Here is a 23,207-nt window from a genome sequence, read left to right on the forward strand (position 1 = left end):
CAATCGGATAGGATATTAAATGGTATGTACCTAGCATTACTATTACTAAGCCAGCTACTGCATTGAGCCCTCCCCTAGCCCCTCCCCCAATCCCCAAATCAGCTCCTGATTGGACTTCAGTACAAAAATTAATTTCACCATCAAGAAATCTTGTCACCTCTGCATACGATTTCACTCAAGCGTTCACAGAATCTGCACACTCACTCACAGATCAGGCAAGTCCTGCCAGTCGCCAATAAGAAAGTCTCTCATTCGATGATCATTCAGCCAACACGCAGATTGTTAATATAATTAACAAAAAAAAGGTCCACTGTAAGCAGCAGAGTGAGCTGCCGGGTTTCCGTTACCACATTTTAAATAAGTGCCAGTATTGCAAAAGCGGCACGGCGTCCAGAAAAGAGCGGAGGTGGCTCGGGGCCGGTGACCGGTCTTGCTGCAAAGACGGTGCCACAGTTCTTTCCCAAGATCCTTTGCAGAAAGGGTTGGTGCTCTGAGTCTCCAGGCGCTGGCCAGGCCTCTGAGTCTCCAGGCGGTCTTCTTCTGGATCCTGAGAATAAGTATTGATGTCGGGGCAGTGAGAATATAGTGGGGGACTCCACAGGTCCGTGTTCCGCCGTCTTTAGAAGTACAGGGCTGGCTCACTGCGGAAGTCTGAGTGGGAGTCGCAATCGGCGGGTGTGAGCTGCAAAGGGAGAGAGAAAGTAAAAGCGTGTGAGAACGTGCGAGATCCTGGGACGTGTGCGCACAGAGCAAGCAGAAATTAAAGGAGACCTGCAGAGACACAAATATGGGGCTGCAAAATGTATCCTCCAATAAAGAGAGAGATTTCTCTGGCGGTCCTGCTGATCTTTTAGGTTCAGTGTTTCATTCCCAAGTCCAGACAAGTTAAGCAACCAAATATCTATACTATTAATCAATCTGGTCATGTGATCGCAGTTCCCCTGGTGTTCATTTAAATGGAAGCCCCTTTAGAGAGGGAGTCCCATGTGAGTAGCCAATAAGAAGACCCTGCAGCTGCTTCAGGCTGGGGAAAGGGGAGGGGCTTGCAAGCTGCTGAATAACACTGACAAGAACCCCTCCCCCCCACCTCCTCTAAGTGCCTTACAAGATCCACTCACCTAATGCCCAACCTTCCCTCGAAGTGCCAAACAAGAGCCTCCCACCTAATACTCAACTCTAAACCTCCGTCTAAGGCCTCGTTCAGACTATACGCGCTGCCGTGTGCATTTTGGCAGCGCGTATAGTGTGCGACACGCAAGAACGGTAGAAGGGCATAGACAGCCCTTCTACCGTTCCCATCATATGCGCGATTGCGCTATCGCGTGCTGCACGCATTTTTGTGAATCGCAGCGCAGATCCCATTCATTGTAATGAATGGGATCTGCAGCGCAGCGCATAGGAGCGCAGATGGCGTGCGATTGGACGCATTGCGTTCCGATCGCACAGCCATCTGCGCTAAATGATGTGAACGAGGCCTTAGTGCCTAACAAGAACTTCCCCACCTAATGCCTAACCCTCCTTGTGGTGCTTTAAACTAACCTCCTAACCCCAGGGCCCAATCATATACAAAAGGCTACAATCACTAATTCCTATGTAGGAGCCGGTCAGCTAGTACCTGCATCGGCACCCAACTCACCAACTGGTCACCAAATGACCGATAATTAACACAAGTGTCTGCTAGATGTCTGCCGATCCCACCACGCAAATTACCTTATCTGGTTAGGGGAACCTTGCTGAAATTATAAATGTAAAACTTTTTAAGCTAAAACAGTCACTTAACGGACAAGTGTAGTAGATGTAGGTGTTCATTTGTCTGGACTTGGCTATAAATCACATGCCTGCAGAGGGCATACTGCTATCTGTATTCTCCCCCTCGATCAGCCAATCAGAAAGAGACCCATGGCAAAGAGTCAGCACAACAGCCACGGCAAATAGGAATTTTATATAGAAATGGCAGCCTCCATATTCCTGTCCGTGCCAGGATGACCTCACCCAGAACTGATGGTGGTTTGGGTGGATGATGGCAGATTGCATTGCTTGATTCATACCCATTTAAACTCCAGTGGCAAGTTTTCCTTGCAGAAATCTGCCCCTTTTTACCAGCCATAATGATGGTGTCACTGTCCTGCCGCTTAATTCCCGCGATGGTTTGACCGCTTTACATTTTGGGGAAGCCATCGGACAAGGGTGACACCATTACTTGGCTTTGTAGCGGCTGTTTATGGAGATGGGTCACCACTGGAGTACCAAAGAGATATAAGAATGTCAGCGCGTCATTCAGCTTGCCAGCTACCATGCAAAAGTGACATAGGAGTTCTGCGGGGGGTGTTCACACCTTAAAAAAATGTCTTAATTACAATCCAGTTCCAGGACTTGCAAAAATACCTCCCATGATCTATGAACAACCCCCCCTCTTCCCACACCATGTCAGAAATGGCAGATCCAGTATATACAGTGTGTACAAAGTGTTTGAGTTCTGACCAGTCTAACTCCTGCATGTCACATAAGGCTATGCACACAATTGTTATATCACCGCAAGGAAAGGGCCGTAGTGGGCGTGTCACTATGAGGAGAGGGCTGGGACTCTGGTGGGTGTGTCACTATGAGAAGAGGGCTGGGACTGTGGTGGACGTCACTATGAGAGGGCTGGGACTGTGGTGGGTCTGTCACTATGAGGAGAGAGCTGGGACTGTGGTGGGTGTGTCACTGAGGAGAGGGCTGGGACTGTGGTGGGCGTGTCACTATGAGGAGAGAGCTGGGACTGTGGTGAGCATGTCACTGAGGAGAGGGCTGGGACTGTGGTGGGCGTGTTGCTATGAGGAGAGGGCTGGGACTGTGGGGGCGTGTCACTATGAGGAGAGGGTTGGGACTGTGGTGGGCGTGTCACTATGAGGAGAGGGCTGGGACTGCAGTAGGCGTGTTATGAGGAGAGGGCTGGGACTGCAGTTATCACTTTGCCCATGTGCCAGAGTTTTACATGTATGGCCTAATTGTGGCCCGCAAAGCCATCATATTTGTCCTTCAAGTGCTTTTGCCACTTTTCATTATGTTTGGCCTACTCTAGACCACCAGAGAAGCTATATTGGAGGTGGAGCCCTAGATCGCCACGAAAGCTATAAGGGAGAGGGGGAAAAGCACTAGACACCAGGGAACTGGTATAGGGGAAAGAGGTGGGTCACTAGACACCAGGGAGCTGTATAGGGGAGGGAGGGTGCCTACTAGTTGCAAGGGAACCGTATAAGGGAGGGAGGTGGCCACTAGACATTGAGGTTGGCTCACGACTTGGTCCCAATATGCAATTTCGTCCCGCTTTGTATGCAAGTTTGGTCCACCTGAATTAGACAAAGCTTTGCAGACTAACTGAATTGATACTCTGTATACATACAGGACCTACAGTTTCTGACATTTTCTGGTGTGTGAAACTGTTGTGCCCATTTAAAAAAAATAAAAAAATTCAAGACATATTAAGCACTGCGTGTATAAACAACAGTCACAAACTGAAACAGAAAGAAAATCTGAACTTTTGCATGGGCTGTTAATTAAGGTTACCAAGTGTAGTGGAAGGATCTGATAACATGCAAATTAAGCATCTGACAGCCTTGTAAATTATGCGCGTATGCGTTTGCTCAAGCTGGACAAGCACGGCTAAGGAGGATTCAAAGCTGGAACAGCTACCTTCGCATTGCAAATTCACCTTTTTTATGATCTTCCCAGTTTGGTCTTCTTCTGCTATAAAGAAATAAAATCTCTCATTTGTTTACATGTATCTGATAAGAGGACACCAGACAAAGCAAGTCTTCTTTTAACAGACAAAGGCAAATTTATACAGCGCAATAAAAAATAAAAAAAAAATGCAAATGCTTTGAGTCACCTGCAGCTCCTCACTGGGCAATATTCAGTCTGTAGAAAGCCGAATCAATGACTGTTCTGCATACCGGGACGATACGTAAATAGCTAGTGACATCACACTCCCCGCCTGTGGGTTCTCTGCATCATGTGATACAAAGTAACCAATGATGCAGGGAGGAAGTGTCACTGAATATCGGCAGAACTGATGGTCAGGGAGATGTGAATAATACTCATTTTCATATATATTTCATGTAGTTGCAAGAGCTGCTCCCCTAGAGTTGTGCCTCTAACATAAGGCGAACATTATGCATTTACAAATTAAATGTGTGATAAATATGCCCTACTGTATTTCACACTTAAAGCAAATCTGAAACAAAAAAAAACAAAAACCTTATGATATAATGAATTGTATGTGTAGCACAGCTAAGAAACAGAACATTAGTAGCAAAGAAAAAAAAAGTGTCATGTTTTTCAGTACACAAACAGTTGTTTTACAGCTTAAAATACAGAGAGTGGTTTCTCAACTGCAAATATGACAGACTGATGCAATGCTCTAAATAAAGCCATATAACTGAAAATTAAAATGAGGCTCTTTTCTTTGCTACAAATGTTCTATTAATTATCCGTACTAAAAATAAAATTCACTATCTCATAAGTTGAAATTTGGGTGTCACTTTAAACTTGCAGTACCTTTTGTGAACACCAGAGGGTGGCAGTGCTACCTCAGTATATTCCTTAATCATAAACTGAGAAGGATATGGATTTTTCCTTAAAAAAAAAAATAGTTGCCTGACTCTCCTGCTGATCCTGTGCCTCTAAGGGCTCGTTTCCACTATTGCGGTGCAGAATCGCCTGGGTTCCACCGCTGTTGAAATTGCATGAAATAGCATGCGGATGCGAATTTTTGCGCGTTTTTTGCCGCGAATTCGCATAGGTGATGGTATATGCGAATTTAACCATGTCACTGCCTGTTTGAAGTTACATTGGTACCTATGCGAATTCGCATGCGAATTCGCATGAAAATTCGCATACCATAGCCGCATGTGAATTTCCTATTAAATACATTAGCGGCGATTCGAATGCATTCCACTCGCAGGCGAATTCGTTGGCTCTTTTGTGCGTTTTTTTACCGCTGAAAAAAAACGCACCTCAACAACGCTACAGTGGAAACAGGCCCATCCACTTGCATTACATGTGCGAATCCGCATGCGTTGGACGCATGCGGATTCGCGATAGTGGAAACGAGCCCTAATACTTTTAGCCACAGCCCTAATCAAGCCTGCAGATCAGGTGCTCTGACTGAAATCAGACTGGATTAGCTGCATGCTTGTTTCAGGTGTGATTCAGCCACTACTGCAGCTAAAGAGATCAGCAGGACTGCCAGGCAACTGGTATTGTTTAAAAAGAAACATCCATATCCCTCTCAGTTTAGGCTCCCTTTACACAAGTCGCCATTTACTGTGCTGCAGTTACAACAGCAAAAATGCGATCACACACTGCATTGGGGTACTAGTTGTTCTCAGACATGTTGGATTGTCTCCCTAGGTGAAACTAATCGACAAGTTAGGAGAATTGTTCAGTCATTCCCAGTGGGTAGCATAAGGTGCAGTGAGATGTGGCAAGACATCAGAATTCAGTTGGTTGGGTTGTGAAAGTCATGACAGTAAGTCTAATTGGTTGAGGAGTTACAGCACGTCAGAGACTATATACCAGGGATGCCCCATTAGAGGTTTATCCGCTAGGCGCTCCATCCACTCACCATGTCATCTGATTGGCTGTCACTGTCCTGAGAGGAGGATCGCTCCAGGGTCTTCTCATCCTGCCATCTACTGTACTCCATGGAGTGCTTGGGGGTGTAATTAGACAAATCTAGAGAAGGAAATAAACAAATGCATGTGTAAGTAACCCGCAGGCCTGAAAGGAAATTTACAGTTCTGCTAACTACAAAAAAAAAAAAAGTGGCACACCCAATACTCTTGTCTCAGTTTGTTGTAAAAAAAAGTGGCAACTCCGTGGAGCTGCAGATGAACTGGAAAGAAGGTGCATACACATCCAATTTTGATTGGCCAATCAATCACTAATTTTAGTACCTAATGTACATGCAGTAGGCGTACAGATTTTGAATACTATGACCAGATTGTGTAGGTAAGCTCTCATAATGGATGGAAGTGGTAAAAATGGACAATGAAAAATTGTATGTGTGTTTGGCCCCTAAAGGTGCCCATACATGGTACAATTTTTCTTTTTTTTTCCCCCGATTAGATAATTTAGTTCGATTATTCCGTTACATCGAATATAAAGATTTTTCCAGCATGTCCGATCAGATTTTTCTCGAAAAACTGAATAATCATTTGAATTTCTTGATCGAAAAAAAATATTTTCAACTTTCATTCGATTCGATCATTTAGATCGAATAAACGGGAACATCGAACGTTTTTATTGTATCGTGTATGGGCATCATTAGAGTGGGTAGTGGCTGGATAGTGCACTGGTTAAGGGCTCTGCCTTTGACATGGGAGACCAGGGTTCGAATCCTGGTTAGGGTCAGTACCTATTCAGTAAGGAGTTCAAGGCAAGACTCCCCAACACTGCAGGAGTTGCAGTGTTGAGGAGTCTCGGCTTTGGAGGAGCAGTGTTGGGGAGTCTCGGCTTTGGAGGAGCAGTGTTGGGGGGTCTCAGCTTTGGAGGAGCAGTGTTGGGGAGTCTCAGCTTTGGAGGAGCGGTGTTGGGGAGTCTCGGCTTTGGAGGAGCAGTGTTGGGGAGTCTCGGCTTTGGAGGAGCAGTGTTGGGGAGTCTCAGCTTTGGAGGAGCGGTGTTGGGGAGTCTCGGCTTTGGAGGAGCAGTGTTGAGGAGTCTCGGCTTTGGAGGAGCAGTGTTGGGGAGTCTCGGCTTTGGAGGAGCAGTGTTGGGGAGTCTCAGCTTTGGAGGAGCAGTGTTGGGGAGTCTCGGCTTTGGAGGAGCAGTGTTGGGGAGTCTCAGCTTTGGAGGAGCGGTGTTGGGGAGTCTCGGCTTTGGAGGAGCAGTGTTGGGGAGTCTTGGCTTTGGAGGAGCGGTGTTGGGGAGTCTCGGCTTTGGAGGAGCAGTGTTGGGGAGTCTCAGCTTTGGAGGAGCGGTGTTGGGGAGTCTCGGCTTTGGAGGAGCAGTGTTGGGGAGTCTCAGCTTTGGAGGAGCGGTGTTGGGGAGTCTTGGCTTTGGAGGAGCAGTGTTGGGGAGTCTTGGCTTTGGAGGAGCAGTGTTGGGGAGTCTCGGCTTTGGAGGAGCAGTGTTGGGGAGTCTTGGCTTTGGAGGAGCAGTGTTGAGGAGTCTCGGCTTTGGAGGAGCGGTGTTGAGGAGTCTCGGCTTTGGAGGAGCAGTGTTGGGGAGTCTTGGCTTTGGAGGAGCAGTGTTGAGGAGTCTCAGCTTTGGAGGAGCAGTGTTGGGGAGTCTCGGCTTTGGAGGAGCAGTGTTGGGGAGTCTCGGCTTTGGAGGAGCAGTGTTGGGGGGTCTCGGCTTTGGAGGAGCAGTGTTGAGGAGTCTCAGCTTTGGAGGAGCAGTGTTGGGGGGTCTCGGCTTTGGAGGAGCAGTGTTGGGGAGTCTCGGCTTTGGAGGAGCAGTGTTGAGGAGTCTCGGCTTTGGAGGAGCAGTGTTGGGGGGTCTCGGCTTTGGAGGAGCAGTGTTGGGGAGTCTCGGCTTTGGAGGAGCAGTGTTGGGGAGTCTCGGCTTTGGAGGAGCGGTGTTGAGGAGTCTCGGCTTTGGAGGAGCAGTGTTGGGGAGTCTCGGCTTTGGAGGAGCAGTGGTGGGGAGTCTCGGCTTTGGAGGAGCAGTGTTGGGGGGTCTCGGCTTTGGAGGAGCAGTGTTGAGGAGTCTCGGCTTTGGAGGAGCAGTGTTGGGGGGTCTCGGCTTTGGAGGAGCAGTGTTGGGGAGTCTCGGCTTTGGAGGAGCAGTGTTGGGGAGTCTCGGCTTTGGAGGAGCGGTGTTGAGGAGTCTCAGCTTTGGAGGAGCGGTGTTGGGGAGTCTCGGCTTTGGAGGAGCAGTGTTGGGGAGTCTCGGCTTTGGAGGAGCAGTGTTGGGGAGTCTTGGCTTTGGAGGAGCAGTGTTGAGGAGTCTCGGCTTTGGAGGAGCAGTGTTGGGGAGTCTCGGCTTTGGAGGAGCAGTGTTGAGGAGTCTCGGCTTTGGAGGAGCAGTGTTGGGGAGTCTCAGCTTTGGAGGAGCAGTGTTGAGGAGTCTTGGCTTTGGAGGAGCAGTGTTGGGGAGTCTCGGCTTTGGAGGAGCAGTGTTGAGGAGTCTCGGCTTTGGAGGAGCAGTGTTGGGGAGTCTCGGCTTTGGAGGAGCAGTGTTGGGAAGTCTCGGCTTTGGAGGAGCAGTGTTGAGGAGTCTCGGCTTTGGAGGAGCAGTGTTGAGGGGTCTCGGCTTTGGAGGAGCAGTGTTGGGGAGTCTTGGCTTTGGAGGAGCAGTTTTGGGGAGTCTTGGCTTTGGAGGAGCAGTGTTGGGGAGTCTTGGCTTTGGAGGAGCAGTGTTGGGGAGTCTTGGCTTTGGAGGAGCAGTGTTGGGGAGTCTCGGCTTTGGAGGAGCAGTGTTGAGGAGTCTTGGCTTTGGAGGAGCAGTGTTGGGGAGTCTCGGCTTTGGAGGAACAGTGTTGAGGGGTCTCGGCTTTGGAGGAGCAGTGTTGGGGAGTCTCGGCTTTGGAGGAGCAGTGTTGAGGAGTCTCGGCTTTGGAGGAGCAGTGTTGGGGAGTCTCGGCTTTGGAGGAGCAGTGTTGGGGAGTCTCGGCTTTGGAGGAGCAGTGATGGGGAGTCTTGGCTTTGGAGGAGCAGTGTTGGGAAGTCTCGGCTTTGGAGGAGCAGTGTTGAGGGGTCTCGGCTTTGGAGGAGCAGTGTTGGGGAGTCTCGGCTTTGGAGGAGCAGTGTTGAGGAGTCTCGGCTTTGGAGGAGCAGTGTTGGGGAGTCTCGGCTTTGGAGGAGCAGTGTTGGGGAGTCTCAGCTTTGGAGGAGCAGTGTTGGGGAGTCTCGGCTTTGGAGGAGCAGTGTTGGGGAGTCTCAGCTTTGGAGGAGCGGTGTTGGGGAGTCTCGGCTTTGGAGGAGCAGTGTTGGGGAGTCTTGGCTTTGGAGGAGCGGTGTTGGGGAGTCTCGGCTTTGGAGGAGCAGTGTTGGGGAGTCTCAGCTTTGGAGGAGCGGTGTTGGGGAGTCTCGGCTTTGGAGGAGCAGTGTTGGGGAGTCTCAGCTTTGGAGGAGCGGTGTTGGGGAGTCTTGGCTTTGGAGGAGCAGTGTTGGGGAGTCTTGGCTTTGGAGGAGCAGTGTTGGGGAGTCTCGGCTTTGGAGGAGCAGTGTTGGGGAGTCTTGGCTTTGGAGGAGCAGTGTTGAGGAGTCTCGGCTTTGGAGGAGCAGTGTTGGGGAGTCTCGGCTTTGGAGGAGCAGTGTTGGGGAGTCTCGGCTTTGGAGGAGCAGTGTTGGGGAGTCTCGGCTTTGGAGGAGCAGTGTTGAGGAGTCTTGGCTTTGGAGGAGCAGTGTTGAGGAGTCTTGGCTTTGGAGGAGCAGTGTTGAGGAGTCTTGGCTTTGGAGGAGCAGTGTTGGGGAGTCTCGGCTTTGGAGGAGCAGTGTTGAGGAGTCTCGGCTTTGGAGGAGCAGTGTTGGGGGGTCTCGGCTTTGGAGGAGCAGTGTTGGGGAGTCTCGGCTTTGGAGGAGCAGTGTTGGGGAGTCTCGGCTTTGGAGGAGCAGTGTTGGGGAGTCTCAGCTTTGGAGGAGCAGTGTTGGGGAGTCTCGGCTTTGGAGGAGCAGTGTTGAGGAGTCTCAGCTTTGGAGGAGCAGTGTTGGGGAGTTTCGGCTTTGGAGGAGCAGTGTTGAGGAGTCTTGGCTTTGGAGGAGCAGTGTTGGGGAGTCTCGGCTTTGGAGGAGCAGTGTTGAGGAGTCTTGGCTTTGGAGGAGCAGTGTTGAGGAGTCTTCGCTTTGGAGGAGCAGTGTTGGGGAGTCTCAGCTTTGGAGGAACAGTGTTGGGGAGTCTCGGCTTTGGAGGAGCAGTGTTGGGGAGTCTTGGCTTTGGAGGAGCAGTGTTGGGGAGTCTCGGCTTTGGAGGAGCAGTGATGGGGAGTCTTGGCTTTGGAGGAGCAGTGTTGGGAAGTCTCGGCTTTGGAGGAGCAGTGTTGGGGAGTCTTGGCTTTGGAGGAGCAGTGTTGAGGGGTCTCGGCTTTGGAGGAGCAGTGTTGGGGAGTCTCGGCTTTGGAGGAGCAGTGTTGGGGAGTCTCGGCTTTGGAGGAGCAGTGTTGGGGAGTCTTGGCTTTGGAGGAGCAGTGTTGAGGAGTCTTGGCTTTGGAGGAGCAGTGTTGAGGAGTCTTCGCTTTGGAGGAGCAGTGTTGGGGAGTCTCAGCTTTGGAGGAACAGTGTTGGGGAGTCTCGGCTTTGGAGGAGCAGTGTTGGGGAGTCTCGGCTTTGGAGGAGCAGTGATGGGGAGTCTTGGCTTTGGAGGAGCAGTGTTGGGAAGTCTCGGCTTTGGAGGAGCAGTGTTGAGGGGTCTCGGCTTTGGAGGAGCAGTGTTGGGGAGTCTCGGCTTTGGAGGAGCAGTGTTGAGGAGTCTCGGCTTTGGAGGAGCAGTGTTGAGGAGTCTCGGCTTTGGAGGAGCAGTGTTGGGGAGTCTCGGCTTTGGAGGAGCAGTGTTGGGGAGTCTCAGCTTTGGAGGAGCGGTGTTGGGGAGTCTTGGCTTTGGAGGAGCAGTGTTGAGGAGTCTCGGCTTTGGAGGAGCAGTGTTGGGGAGTCTCGGCTTTGGAGGAGCAGTGTTGGGGAGTCTCGGCTTTGGAGGAGCAGTGTTGGGGAGTCTCGGCTTTGGAGGAGCAGTGTTGAGGAGTCTTGGCTTTGGAGGAGCGGTGTTGGGGAGTCTTGGCTTTGGAGGAGCAGTGTTGGGGAGTCTCGGCTTTGGAGGAGCAGTGTTGAGGAGTCTTGGCTTTGGAGGAGCGGTGTTGGGGAGTCTTGGCTTTGGAGGAGCAGTGTTGAGGAGTCTCGGCTTTGGAGGAGCGGTGTTGGGGAGTCTCGGCTTTGGAGGAGCAGTGTTGAGGAGTCTCGGCTTTGGAGGAGCAGTGTTGGGGAGTCTCGGCTTTGGAGGAGCAGTGTTGGGGAGTCTCGGCTTTGGAGGAGCAGTGTTGGGGAGTCTTGGCTTTGGAGGAGCAGTGTTGGGGAGTCTTGGCTTTAGAGGAGCGGTGTTGGGGAGTCTTGGCTTTGGAGGAGCGGTGTTGAGGAGTCTCGGCTTTGGAGGAGCGGTGTTGAGGAGTCTCGGCTTTGGAGGAGCGGTGTTGGGGAGTCTTGGCTTTGGAGGAGCAGTGTTGGGGAGTCTCAGCTTTGGAGGAACAGTGTTGAGGGGTCTCGGCTTTGGAGGAGCAGTGTTGGGGAGTCTCGGCTTTGGAGGAGCAGTGTTGGGGAGTCTCAGCTTTGGAGGAACAGTGTTGAGGGGTCTCGGCTTTGGAGGAGCAGTGTTGGGGAGTCTCGGCTTTGGAGGAGCAGTGTTGGGGAGTCTCGGCTTAGGAGGAGCAGTGTTGGGGAGTCTCGGCTTTGGAGGAGCAGTGTTGGGGAGTCTCGGCTTTGGAGGAGCAGTGTTGGGGAGTCTCGGCTTTGGAGGAGCAGTGTTGAGGAGTCTTGGCTTTGGAGGAGCAGTGTTGGGGAGTCTCGGCTTTGGAGGAGCAGTGTTGGGGAGTCTTGGCTTTGGAGGAGCAGTGTTGGGGAGTCTTGGCTTTGGAGGAGCAGTGTTGAGGAGTCTTGGCTTTGGAGGAGCAGTGTTGGGGAGTCTCGGCTTTGGAGGAACAGTGTTGAGGGGTCTCGGCTTTGGAGGAGCAGTGTTGGGGAGTCTTGGCTTTGGAGGAGCAGTGTTGGGGAGTCTTCGCTTTGGAGGAGCAGTGTTGAGGAGTCTTCGCTTTGGAGGAGCAGTGTTGGGGAGTCTCAGCTTTGGAGGAGCAGTGTTGGGGAGTCTCAGCTTTGGAGGAGCAGTGTTGGGGAGTCTCGGCTTTGGAGGAGCGGTGTTGGGGAGTCTCAGCTTTGGAGGAACAGTGTTGGGGAGTCTCGGCTTTGGAGGAGCAGTGTTGAGGAGTCTTCGCTTTGGAGGAGCAGTGTTGGGGAGTCTCAGCTTTGGAGGAACAGTGTTGGGGAGTCTCGGCTTTGGAGGAGCAGTGTTGAGGAGTCTTCGCTTTGGAGGAGCAGTGTTGGGGAGTCTCGGCTTTGGAGGAGCAGTGGTGGGGAGTCTCGGCTTTGGAGGAGCGGTGTTGAGGAGTCTCGGCTTTGGAGGAGCAGTGTTGGGGAGTCTCGGCTTTGGAGGAGCAGTGTTGGGGAGTCTCGGCTTTGGAGGAGCAGTGTTGAGGAGTCTCGGCTTTGGAGGAGCAGTGTTGGGGGGTCTCGGCTTTGGAGGAGCAGTGTTGGGGAGTCTCGGCTTTGGAGGAGCAGTGTTGGGGAGTCTCGGCTTTGGAGGAGCAGTGTTGGGGAGTCTCAGCTTTGGAGGAGCAGTGTTGAGGAGTCTCGGCTTTGGAGGAGCAGTGTTGGGGAGTTTCGGCTTTGGAGGAGCAGTGATGGGGAGTCTTGGCTTTGGAGGAGCAGTGTTGAGGAGTCTTCGCTTTGGAGGAGCAGTGTTGGGGAGTCTCGGCTTTGGAGGAGCAGTGTTGGGAAGTCTCGGCTTTGGAGGAGCAGTGTTGAGGGGTCTCGGCTTTGGAGGAGCAGTGTTGGGGAGTCTCGGCTTTGGAGGAGCAGTGTTGAGGAGTCTCGGCTTTGGAGGAGCAGTGTTGGGGAGTCTCGGCTTTGGAGGAGCAGTGTTGGGGAGTCTCAGCTTTGGAGGAGCGGTGTTGGGGAGTCTTGGCTTTGGAGGAGCAGTGTTGAGGAGTCTCGGCTTTGGAGGAGCAGTGTTGGGGAGTCTCGGCTTTGGAGGAGCAGTGTTGGGGAGTCTCGGCTTTGGAGGAGCAGTGTTGGGGAGTCTCGGCTTTGGAGGAGCAGTGTTGAGGAGTCTTGGCTTTGGAGGAGCGGTGTTGGGGAGTCTTGGCTTTGGAGGAGCAGTGTTGAGGAGTCTCGGCTTTGGAGGAGCGGTGTTGGGGAGTCTCGGCTTTGGAGGAGCAGTGTTGAGGAGTCTCGGCTTTGGAGGAGCAGTGTTGGGGAGTCTCGGCTTTGGAGGAGCAGTGTTGGGGAGTCTCGGCTTTGGAGGAGCAGTGTTGGGGAGTCTTGGCTTTGGAGGAGCAGTGTTGGGGAGTCTTGGCTTTAGAGGAGCGGTGTTGGGGAGTCTTGGCTTTGGAGGAGCGGTGTTGAGGAGTCTCGGCTTTGGAGGAGCGGTGTTGAGGAGTCTCGGCTTTGGAGGAGCGGTGTTGGGGAGTCTTGGCTTTGGAGGAGCAGTGTTGGGGAGTCTCAGCTTTGGAGGAACAGTGTTGAGGGGTCTCGGCTTTGGAGGAGCAGTGTTGGGGAGTCTCGGCTTTGGAGGAGCAGTGTTGGGGAGTCTCAGCTTTGGAGGAACAGTGTTGAGGGGTCTCGGCTTTGGAGGAGCAGTGTTGGGGAGTCTCGGCTTTGGAGGAGCAGTGTTGGGGAGTCTCGGCTTTGGAGGAGCAGTGTTGGGGAGTCTCGGCTTTGGAGGAGCAGTGTTGGGGAGTCTCGGCTTTGGAGGAGCAGTGTTGGGGAGTCTCGGCTTTGGAGGAGCAGTGTTGAGGAGTCTTGGCTTTGGAGGAGCAGTGTTGGGGAGTCTCGGCTTTGGAGGAGCAGTGTTGGGGAGTCTTGGCTTTGGAGGAGCAGTGTTGGGGAGTCTTGGCTTTGGAGGAGCAGTGTTGAGGAGTCTTGGCTTTGGAGGAGCAGTGTTGGGGAGTCTCGGCTTTGGAGGAACAGTGTTGAGGGGTCTCGGCTTTGGAGGAGCAGTGTTGGGGAGTCTTGGCTTTGGAGGAGCAGTGTTGGGGAGTCTTCGCTTTGGAGGAGCAGTGTTGGGGAGTCTTCGCTTTGGAGGAGCAGTGTTGGGGAGTCTCAGCTTTGGAGGAGCAGTGTTGGGGAGTCTCAGCTTTGGAGGAGCAGTGTTGGGGAGTCTCGGCTTTGGAGGAGCGGTGTTGGGGAGTCTCAGCTTTGGAGGAACAGTGTTGGGGAGTCTCGGCTTTGGAGGAGCAGTGTTGAGGAGTCTTCGCTTTGGAGGAGCAGTGTTGGGGAGTCTCAGCTTTGGAGGAACAGTGTTGGGGAGTCTCGGCTTTGGAGGAGCAGTGTTGGGGAGTCTCGGCTTTGGAGGAGCAGTGTTGGGAAGTCTCGGCTTTGGAGGAGCAGTGTTGGGGAGTCTCAGCTTTGGAGGAACAGTGTTGGGGAGTCTCGGCTTTGGAGGAGCAGTGGTGGGGAGTCTCGGCTTTGGAGGAGCAGTGTTGGGGAGTCTCGGCTTTGGAGGAGCAGTGTTGAGGAGTCTTGGCTTTATCATTACCCTAATGAACTATGTAGCAGCGTTCCTTATGGCTGCTCTCCCAACAGTCTGTGGCAGGTCCTCTTTAAAGTGGATCTGAGATGAACTTTTACACATTGCACAATTGAGTTCCTTTCCTATTGTTTATAGGGCATTCCTCAAGCCAAATACTTTTTTGGGTTTTTTTTAATACTCTTATTCCCTATAAACTAAACAAGCCTCGCCCACAGGTTTTTTTTTAGAGAGCCAAGGCACTTTCAGGCCTGGTGCACACCAGAGGAGTTTTTCTGAACGTTTTGAGTTTTTAAATCTGCTGCTAATGTTGTCCTATGTGTCTGTGCACACTGGAGCAATGAGGTTTTGTAAAAAAAACCCATAGCATTACATTGGGAAGAGCTTTTGAAACCTCTAAAAGCTCTTCCCAATGTAATGCTATGGGATTTTTTACAAAACCTCATTGCGCCAGTGTGCACAGACACATAGGATAACATTAGCAGCAGATTTAAAAACTCAAAACGTTCAGAAAAACTCCTCTGGTGTGCACCAGGCCTCAGACAGTAGCAAGGGCTCATGGGAGCTCAGTCTGGGCCGGAGGAGAGGGGAGGTGTTACTAGCCATTGATTTCAGAGGCGGAGGAGGAGGGGGATTAGGTTTTTTTTTTGCTGAAGATGCAGATAAGCCTGCCTCTGTGTAATGTTTACAAACAACATGGCTGCTGTCATTGTATCACAGGAAGAAAGAATCATATTCTATTAAAGCTGTTTGCAGCTATGATTTGCTGTGTAAACTATCTAAACTTTAGATAAGATATATAGACAATTTACTTGTTATAGTTAGTTTTTCATCTCGGATCCGCTTTAATGTGAAGGGCTGGGTGCACACTTGTCAGTGTGTAAAAGGTCAAGTTTTCTGTCATGTGAGGTTTAAGTGCGTTTTTTTCCCCACACGTACGTTTTTCTTGTGTTTTGCACGCATTTACATTTCACATATACAAAACATGTGTTTTCCATGCGTTTTTATATTGGGTTTTATGCAAATCACTAGGAAGACAACAGGAAGCTTTAAAAAAAACAAAAACAAAAAGCATATAAAAAACCACATGTAAAACGCATACAAAACGCATTACATTGCATCACCATTGACTTTCATGATGAGAGTTTTTGATGCATTTTTTAAAAATAAGCAACAAAACCAGCGTTTTTAAAAACGCATGTTATAAAACCCATACGAAATGCAAGTGCATTTTTTATATGCGGTCCATTGACTACCATTGCAGGCAAAAACGTTAGTGTTTCTACTAAGTGTGTTCTGAGCCTCAAGATTGCTCTGTGACTGAGGACATAGTCAGGCCCCTAGCTGGCTATTTTTGGCATAACAATCCGACCTGCGTCACTAGAGTGGAGTTTCCTAGACATTCACCTACACACAAGATAGATAACATGCCAGCCAAAGTCTACCTAGATTAGGAGATATAATAAGAAACATCATAAAAATAGGCCGCATTGTATCACACAAGGCTGCTGCACATCCGCAGGCAGAAAGGCATACATGCACTGATGGTATGGAGGCCTTAGCCCAGGCATGGGCAAACTTGGCCCTCCAGCTGTTAAGGAACTACAAGTCCCACAATGCATTGCAGGAGTCTGACAGCCACAGACATAACTCATAAAGGCAAATGCATTGTGGGACTTGTAGTTCCGTAACAGCTGGAGGGCCGAGTTTGCCCATGCCCGCCTTAGCCACATTATGTGGATGTAGCCGACGTGCTGCACACCAGGCAGGGCAGATAACAGGAACACTCGCGTCCATGTTTTCCCAACTCTGGCCAGGACATTATGTGCATACAGTTTGTACGGGTTTCCTCTCGGTTCTCTGGTATCCTCCATACTTCATTGGCTTTTCCCAAGAATCAGCCTTACAATATAGTGGAAACATTAAACTGTGAGCCTAACTGATGGACAACTAATGTACGGTATATGCAGGCTAAACCAATTGTGATAGGCAGGCAGAGAAAAGGATGAGAAATGCCGGCACTGCTGTAAACTGCTTGTTTATTCATAATACATGGTGCAACATCGTGGATTCAATTGTATGCATATTGAGACGTAACATACCGGATTGCTGGTAAAGCTGTGCGAGGGGTGCTGGGGGATGAGAGCCTTACGGCAGTTTCGCGCAGATGCGCTTCTGCGCAGCCTCCGTAGAAGCGCATCTGCGCGAAACGGCCGTAAGGCTCTCATCCCCACAGCACCCACCGCACAGCTTTACCAGCAAACCGGTATGTTACGTCTCAATATGCATACAATTGAATCCACGATGTTGAACCATGTATTATGAATAAACAAGCAGTTTACAGCAGTGCCGGCATTTCTCATCCTTTTCTCTGCCTGCATATGATGTCTATCTGAGCCTGAATACGCTGGCCTATCTGCATCGCACCGGATACCTGGTCTGCACACCTGCAACCCTCCCTGCACCCTTAGCTGCAGTGCCAGCACCTTTCTATCCTACCTTCCTTTGTGACCAATTGTGATATGTCAGTATAGATGTCCCCCAGTTTTCTCTACCTCTTCAACCCTTTCAAAGCTGATCAGCACTGGCCTTTTCCAGCATAGTCTGGGTACAAAATCACATACGTAGGAAGAGAGAAGCCTCTGCATCCTAATGAGGCTTGCCCTCTGCTCCCCTATTGCCAAGCGCGGGCCCTCCAAAGTTTACCATTAAAGGACCCCTCCAGCGAAAAAAGTAAGCAGTTCAAATCTGACAGAACCGACAGGTTTTGGACTGGTCCATCTATTCTTGGGGGATTCTCAGGGTTTTCTTGGTTTTCAAACAGCAGTTGCTAATGACAGCTGCTAAGTCTGACTGACAACATACTGTGCAAGTGAGAGTCAGGAGGCTGGCATCTTAGGGCCTTGTTTCCACTACATGCGGATTCTGGGTGCAGAAAAACTGACTCCAATTAAAAGCCTATGGGCCTGTTTCCACTAAACAGGAATTTTCTGATGCAGATTTCCCATAGACATTCATTGGAGTCAGTTTTCTGCATCCAGAATATGCATGTAGTGGAAACAGGCCCTAACTATTTAAAAAGGAACTCCAGTGAAAATAACGTAATGAACACAAGTACTTAATTTTTACAATAATGCTGTATAAATGATTTAGTCAGTGATTGCCCATTGTAAAAGCTTTCCTCTCCCTGATTTGCATTCTGACATTTATCACATGGCGACATTTTACCGGGGGCAGGTGATGTCAGTGGAATGAGATGCTGCTTTTTTTGGCAGTTGGAAACAGCTGTTATTTCCCACAATGCAACAAGGCTCCCACAGTGTGAGGTCAGCACCCTGGTCCTGACATCACACTGTGGGAGGGGTTTCACCACAATATCAGCCATCCAGAGCCCCCTGATGATCCGTTTGAGAAAAGGAAATGATTTCTCATGGGAAAGGGGGAATCAGCTACTGATTGGGATGAAGTTCAATTCTTGAAGTGAAACAAAATGAAACCGAGATCCTGATATGGTGCAGTATTTTAGACAATGGTTGGTAAAATGTAAAACAGTATAAGTTATACACTCACTAACACAGGTCGCCACAAAGGCAACCACTGAAATGGCAGGTGGGGAGAAATTTGACCTGACCCCACTCAGGTAGTAAAAAGTCACTCTGTAGATAGGAAGAAGATGGGGGACACACCACGCCACCAGGGGTGGACAAGATCAGTAGCAAAGATGAGTACAACAGAGGCACCAACAAGAATAAAATAGACTAAAAACCGTTTAAAAGGAGGGAAGCAGGTGGACTCCCTCAGGTAAAGAACCGGACAATGGGACGTTACTATAAATTACAGTAACATTTATCAAACTCCAAGTATGCAATGCGTTTCATGGGTCACTATCCCGCTTCATCAGGCAATCAGTTTGGAGAACACAATGCTGGGTCTGTATCAACGTCAAGCGCATTTATTAAACTCCAACGCGTTGCATACTTGGCGTTTAATAAATGTTGGGTTATGTGCTGTAGTTCTATAAACAGAAGATTAGCTGTGATTGCATCATATTGGTTATTTTCTTTACTGTATAAGATTGTGAAATGTTCACATCCTGGAAGATATCCCAACAAGTTTGCTGCATCAGTGTGTGTGTTTCCCGCTATAAACCAAAATGCAATGTTGAGCAATGGCTTTGTGTAAAACTTTGTTCTACGACTTGGTTCACTTATTTTACAGATATAACTGCAACCCTTCTGGTCATCCATCACATCTGTCTATGCATTCACCTTAAGTTCATTCTTGACAAACGATTGCTTTAAAAGTGATTTATTAACCCGACCAGTTTCAGATTTTAACCCGAGCAGTTTCAGATTTTAACCCGAGCAGTTTCAGATTTACCATTGTTAAAGCCAGAGGCCTCTGCTAACTTGTCAGACAACCGTGCGATCTGTCGTGGAGCGCCTGCATGGGAAGAGGCAACGCATGCCTGCAGCTGGGCTGTAACAGGAGATAACACTAATGAGCGGCCGCACAGTACTAAGACTTTGATCTGCAATATGTCTTTCTAGGGACGTAAACAGATGAGGTCAGGTCCTGAGCACCTCCGCCCCACCTGTGCTGGCTGGGCCTGTCGGTGTGCGGTGACTCACAGTGCTGAGTAATAGCAGGCAGTGGGTTCAGACACACACACTGATGAACGTGACAGGTCCACGCCAGCCTGCAGAAATGTACCCAGCTCTGCGGCATGTCACAGCTCAGCACTTCTGCAGATTACATCATGTTCTGTTTCATAACAATACACCCCAGACCGCGGGATACCTGCTCCTTCCCAGGAACACAGACTGGCACACAGAGCACCGGCCTGATCTACACGGTGTGCCAGTCTCAGGTACGGGCAGGACAGGTGCACAAGCACACGTAATCAGCCTGGGTATGACCAATTCTAACATCAGGGGAGAAGGAGAGAACTGTGTAAAGTTTGGGAACCCTGCCATTAACTGTATAAGAATGGTTGCAGTTTATATTATGCTATGTAAAAAAATTTAGTTGTTGGCGCCACCCACTTTTTCTAACCTTGACATACAGTCACTCAATTACCAAGTTTATGAGCTTTGGGGTCCTTGGTATCAATAATTTTTATATTCCCATTGAAATTAAACAAATCTGATTGGCTGTTTGTGGCCCCACCCCCTTTCTTAATTTGGACCCCAGTCATCCAGTGACCAACCGTACCAAGTTTGAGGCATCTGCTATTAATGTAAAAATGGCAGTAATTTAATTATTCCCCTTGAAAATCAACAGGTAAATTTTGATTGGCTGTTGTAGACTCCACCCATTTTCTTGTCACTCAATGACCAAGTTTGTGAGCTTTCAGGTTCCTAGCATCAAAAATGTGTGGATGGAAGCAGTTTATCCACCAAGGAAATCTTGACTGGATGTTTGTGGCGCCACCCATTTGGGGAATTTGGACTCCAGTCACCCAATGACCGGCTGCAGCAAGTTTGAAGCCTCTGCCATAAACAGTGTAATAATGGCAGCAGTTTAAATATTCCCCTTGAAAATCAATAGGTGAATTTTGATTGGCTGTTGAAGGCTCCACCCACTTTCCTGATCTTAATCTCATTCACCTAGTGACCAAGTGTGGAAAGTTTTAGAACCCTGCGATTAACAATTTAAGAATGGATGCAGTTTACATTTTCCTATTTAAAATGAATGGTTGAAATTTGATTGGCTGTTTTATGCTCCACCCACTTTTTTCCGGGTTTGTAACCTCAGTCACCAAGTGACCAACTGTGCCAGGAATGGGGACTGGCTTGATTACTGTGAGAATGGCAGCCTTTTCCATTTTTTCCATTGACATGAACGGGTGGAATCTGATTTGCTGTTTGTAGCTCCGCCCAGGTAAGCAGGTGGGACGCGAGACCCCCAGATCATCCCAGGTAGGAAGGGATCTGTATACCAAGCTTCGATTAAAGCACACACACGATAAAGATGCTAATCGTACATTCTAAGCTTTCAAAACTTTTTCTGCTGTAAGGATTTAGAGTTATTACATACTTAAAGAGGAGCTGTTAGCCATACTATCTCAGGAAAAAAAAAAAAATATATAAGTAGATAAACACTTTCTCTACTTATATAACATGTATTGCACTGTCCACATTATGATTCTTGTGAATTTTATAAAGGAAAAGTAGAGAATCCTATTCTAGACAGTTTCCATATTTACTGTGGCTATTTTGAAGTCAGTCGTGATGTAATATCCGCCCTTTGTCTCCTCTGCCTGATTTGCCCACCCTTCACTATAGAAAGTGCATTGTTTCAGCCTGAGAAATGTTGGCCAATCAGAGAGGAACAGAGGTGTGGGAGGGGAAAACAGGAGGGAAAGAGGCTTCAGCCAATCAGGCTGCATTAGTTAAGTCTAAGGGGAAGTAGAGAAGCAAAAAAAAACAACCCAGCATGCCCTGCAACTTCTCTTTTGTGTACCAAATTTTCTGTGTACCAAATAAGAGTCATGTAAACTAGGGAATGATAATTTATCAACAAGAAAAGTAATAATGATGTGTAACTTTTGGATTGCGTGATTAGTATCCTTATTACTTGTTTACAAGATAAAAAAGAAAGAATTGATTTTTGATTTTATGCCCGACAGTTACTCTTTAAGCAGCACTGGCCCTTTAATAGTCAATGCCAAACAGTTGCCTGCTGGGGGTTCTTTTTATCTATAATAATATTTTCCTCCACTTCCATTTATTTCCCTGCCTATCTGAAACCTAATCCCCTGCTCACGTGTGTTTACAAGCAAGGCTGAGTTGACTCAGTGATTGGAGAAGAAAAGAAAAAAATGAAAGGGCAGAAATGACATCAGGATTTACCCTAAACTGTGGGCAAAAGACATGGCCCCCACCAGGAACAGAATTCTCTTCAGCTATAAAATCGGATGTGCTGTACATCCGAATATATAATATACATACATACATACATACATACATACATACATACATACATACATACATACATAGAGAATTCTGTTCCTGGTGGGGGCCATGTCTTTTGCCCACAGTTTAGGGTAAATCCTGATGTCATTTCTGCCCTTTCCTTTTTTTCTTTTCTTCTCCAATCACTGAGTCAACTCAGCCTTGCTTGTAAACACAAGTGAGCAGGGGATCAGGTTTCAGATAGGCAGGGAAATAAATGGAAGTGGAGGAATATATTATAGATAAAAAGAACCCCCAGCATGCAACTGTTTGGCACTGACTATTAAAGGGGAACTGAAGAGAGAGGTATATGGAGGCTGTCATGTTTATTTCCTTTTAGACAATACCAGTTGCCTGGCAGCCCTGCTGATCCTCTGCCTCTAATACTATTAGCCATAGCCCCTGAACAAGCATGCAGCAGATCAGGTGTTTCAATGGTTCAGACTTATAAGTCTGATCTGACAAGACTAGCTGCATGCTTGTTTCTGGTTTTAATCAGATACTACTGCAGAGAAATAGACCAGCAGGGCTGCCAGGCAACTGGTATTGATTAAAAGGAAATACACATGACAGCCTCCATATACCTCTCTCTTCAGTTCCCCTTTAAAGGGCCAGTGTTCCTAAGGTATGTAATAACTCTCAAACCTTTTTCTGCTGTTTATGATTTAAAGTTTAGAATGCAGGATTAGCATCTTTATCACTTAAAGCGGACCCAAACCAAACTTTTTTTAATTCAAAATATTTAGTTGCACCACTCTGACACATACAAACACTCCTTCAAACCTATGAGCATTTCAGTGCATGCTTTTCAGCCTCCTCTTTGCATAACTAGGGTTATACTGGGGGCAGCCATTAGCAATTCCTCCTTTGCTGGACACCATCTACTCCACCAGTTTGCCGGATTATTTGCCAGCAATATGAAAGGAAGGGAGGGGCTCCTCCAATAAATGTAAAATATTTTATATTTGCCATCATGCAGCTGTAAAAAGGCTGCTATATATTATTATAATTTAGAAAATAGATTTTATTTCTGAAATCTTGTATTTTTAGTTTGGGTCCACTTTAAAGGGAAGGTCCAAGCAAAATAAAAAAATGAGTTTCACTTACCTGGGGCTTCTACCAGCCCCATGCAGCCATCATGTGCCCTCGAAGTCACTCACTGCTGCTCCACTCCCCCGCTGCCAGGTCGGCGGGCCGCATTGCGTAAATTTTATGCATTCCCGCTAGTGCAGGAACATTAACACATACATTTTTACGCGTTAGTGGTGCAACGCGTAAAAATTTACACATTGAACCACTAACGCGTAAAAATGTATGTGTTAATGTTTCTGCACTATTGGGAATGCGTAAAAATGTACGCAATACGGCCCGCCGACCTCCGAGGTCGGCAAGCTGCCAGCGGGGGACTGGAGCAGCAGTGAGTGACTACGAGGGCACAGGATGGCTGCATGGGGCTGGTAGAAGCCCCAGGTAAGTGAAACTCTTTTTTATTTTGCTTGGACCTTCCCTTTAATACACTCAGACCAGTTGCTGTTGAAATTTGATTTTTATGGTGACACTCTCGCTTTAACATTCCCTTTGTTATATTCAATAAACTTCCTCTTTAAGCCAAAAGAGGGCAGTAGTCAGTGATTGGGGGAAGAGCAATCCGGTGGTGACCCATACACGGCAAGTGCAAGCTCGTAAGAGATTATGTCACTCTATACTACTGCCGCTTTTACGACCATACCCAAATGTTTACCTTTGTTTTATACCTTCACTTTAAACCAAACCTAGAATGCACACGCACTCTTTCCTCCAATCATGTGATCAGAGACAAGGCCAACACAAAGTATTATCTCCTTATGACAATTCTATAGATCAGGTATAACTGTCACTTTATAGAGAGCGGCGCAGCACTCCCTCCATCCACGCCTGGCGCCAGTATGTGTGTGGGAGGACCCGGGGAACATCTATCATACCTTCCAGTAACAGTCACTAGCTGTCTTATCTGGCTGGTTTTTATTTGTGTCATATTGTCACTTTATACTCACCTTTATC

General features: G+C 48.6%; 1 protein-coding gene across 3 annotated transcripts in view; it reads right to left on the bottom strand.

Annotated features, from left to right (window-relative positions):
* Window positions 1-337: 337 nt before the first annotated feature.
* Window positions 338-23,207, bottom strand: part of LOC137527774 (taperin-like) — a 103,953-nt gene continuing 81,083 nt past the window's right edge. The window contains exons 3-5 of one of the 3 annotated variants that reach the window (XM_068248652.1): window positions 5,609-5,718; window positions 3,695-3,729; window positions 601-682 (exon numbers count right to left, since the gene is read on the bottom strand). In XM_068248652.1, the coding sequence (XP_068104753.1) occupies window positions 3,700-3,729; window positions 5,609-5,718 (140 nt within the window). In that variant the 3' untranslated portion in view covers window positions 601-682; window positions 3,695-3,699. Of the gene's footprint in view, window positions 683-3,675; window positions 3,730-5,608; window positions 5,719-23,207 lie in introns of all 3 variants that reach the window. The other 2 variants (XM_068248653.1, XM_068248651.1) reach the window with 2 other exon arrangements.

Source organism: Hyperolius riggenbachi, chromosome 8, assembly GCF_040937935.1.
Source record: "Hyperolius riggenbachi isolate aHypRig1 chromosome 8, aHypRig1.pri, whole genome shotgun sequence".
NCBI lineage: Eukaryota > Metazoa > Chordata > Amphibia > Anura > Hyperoliidae > Hyperolius > Hyperolius riggenbachi.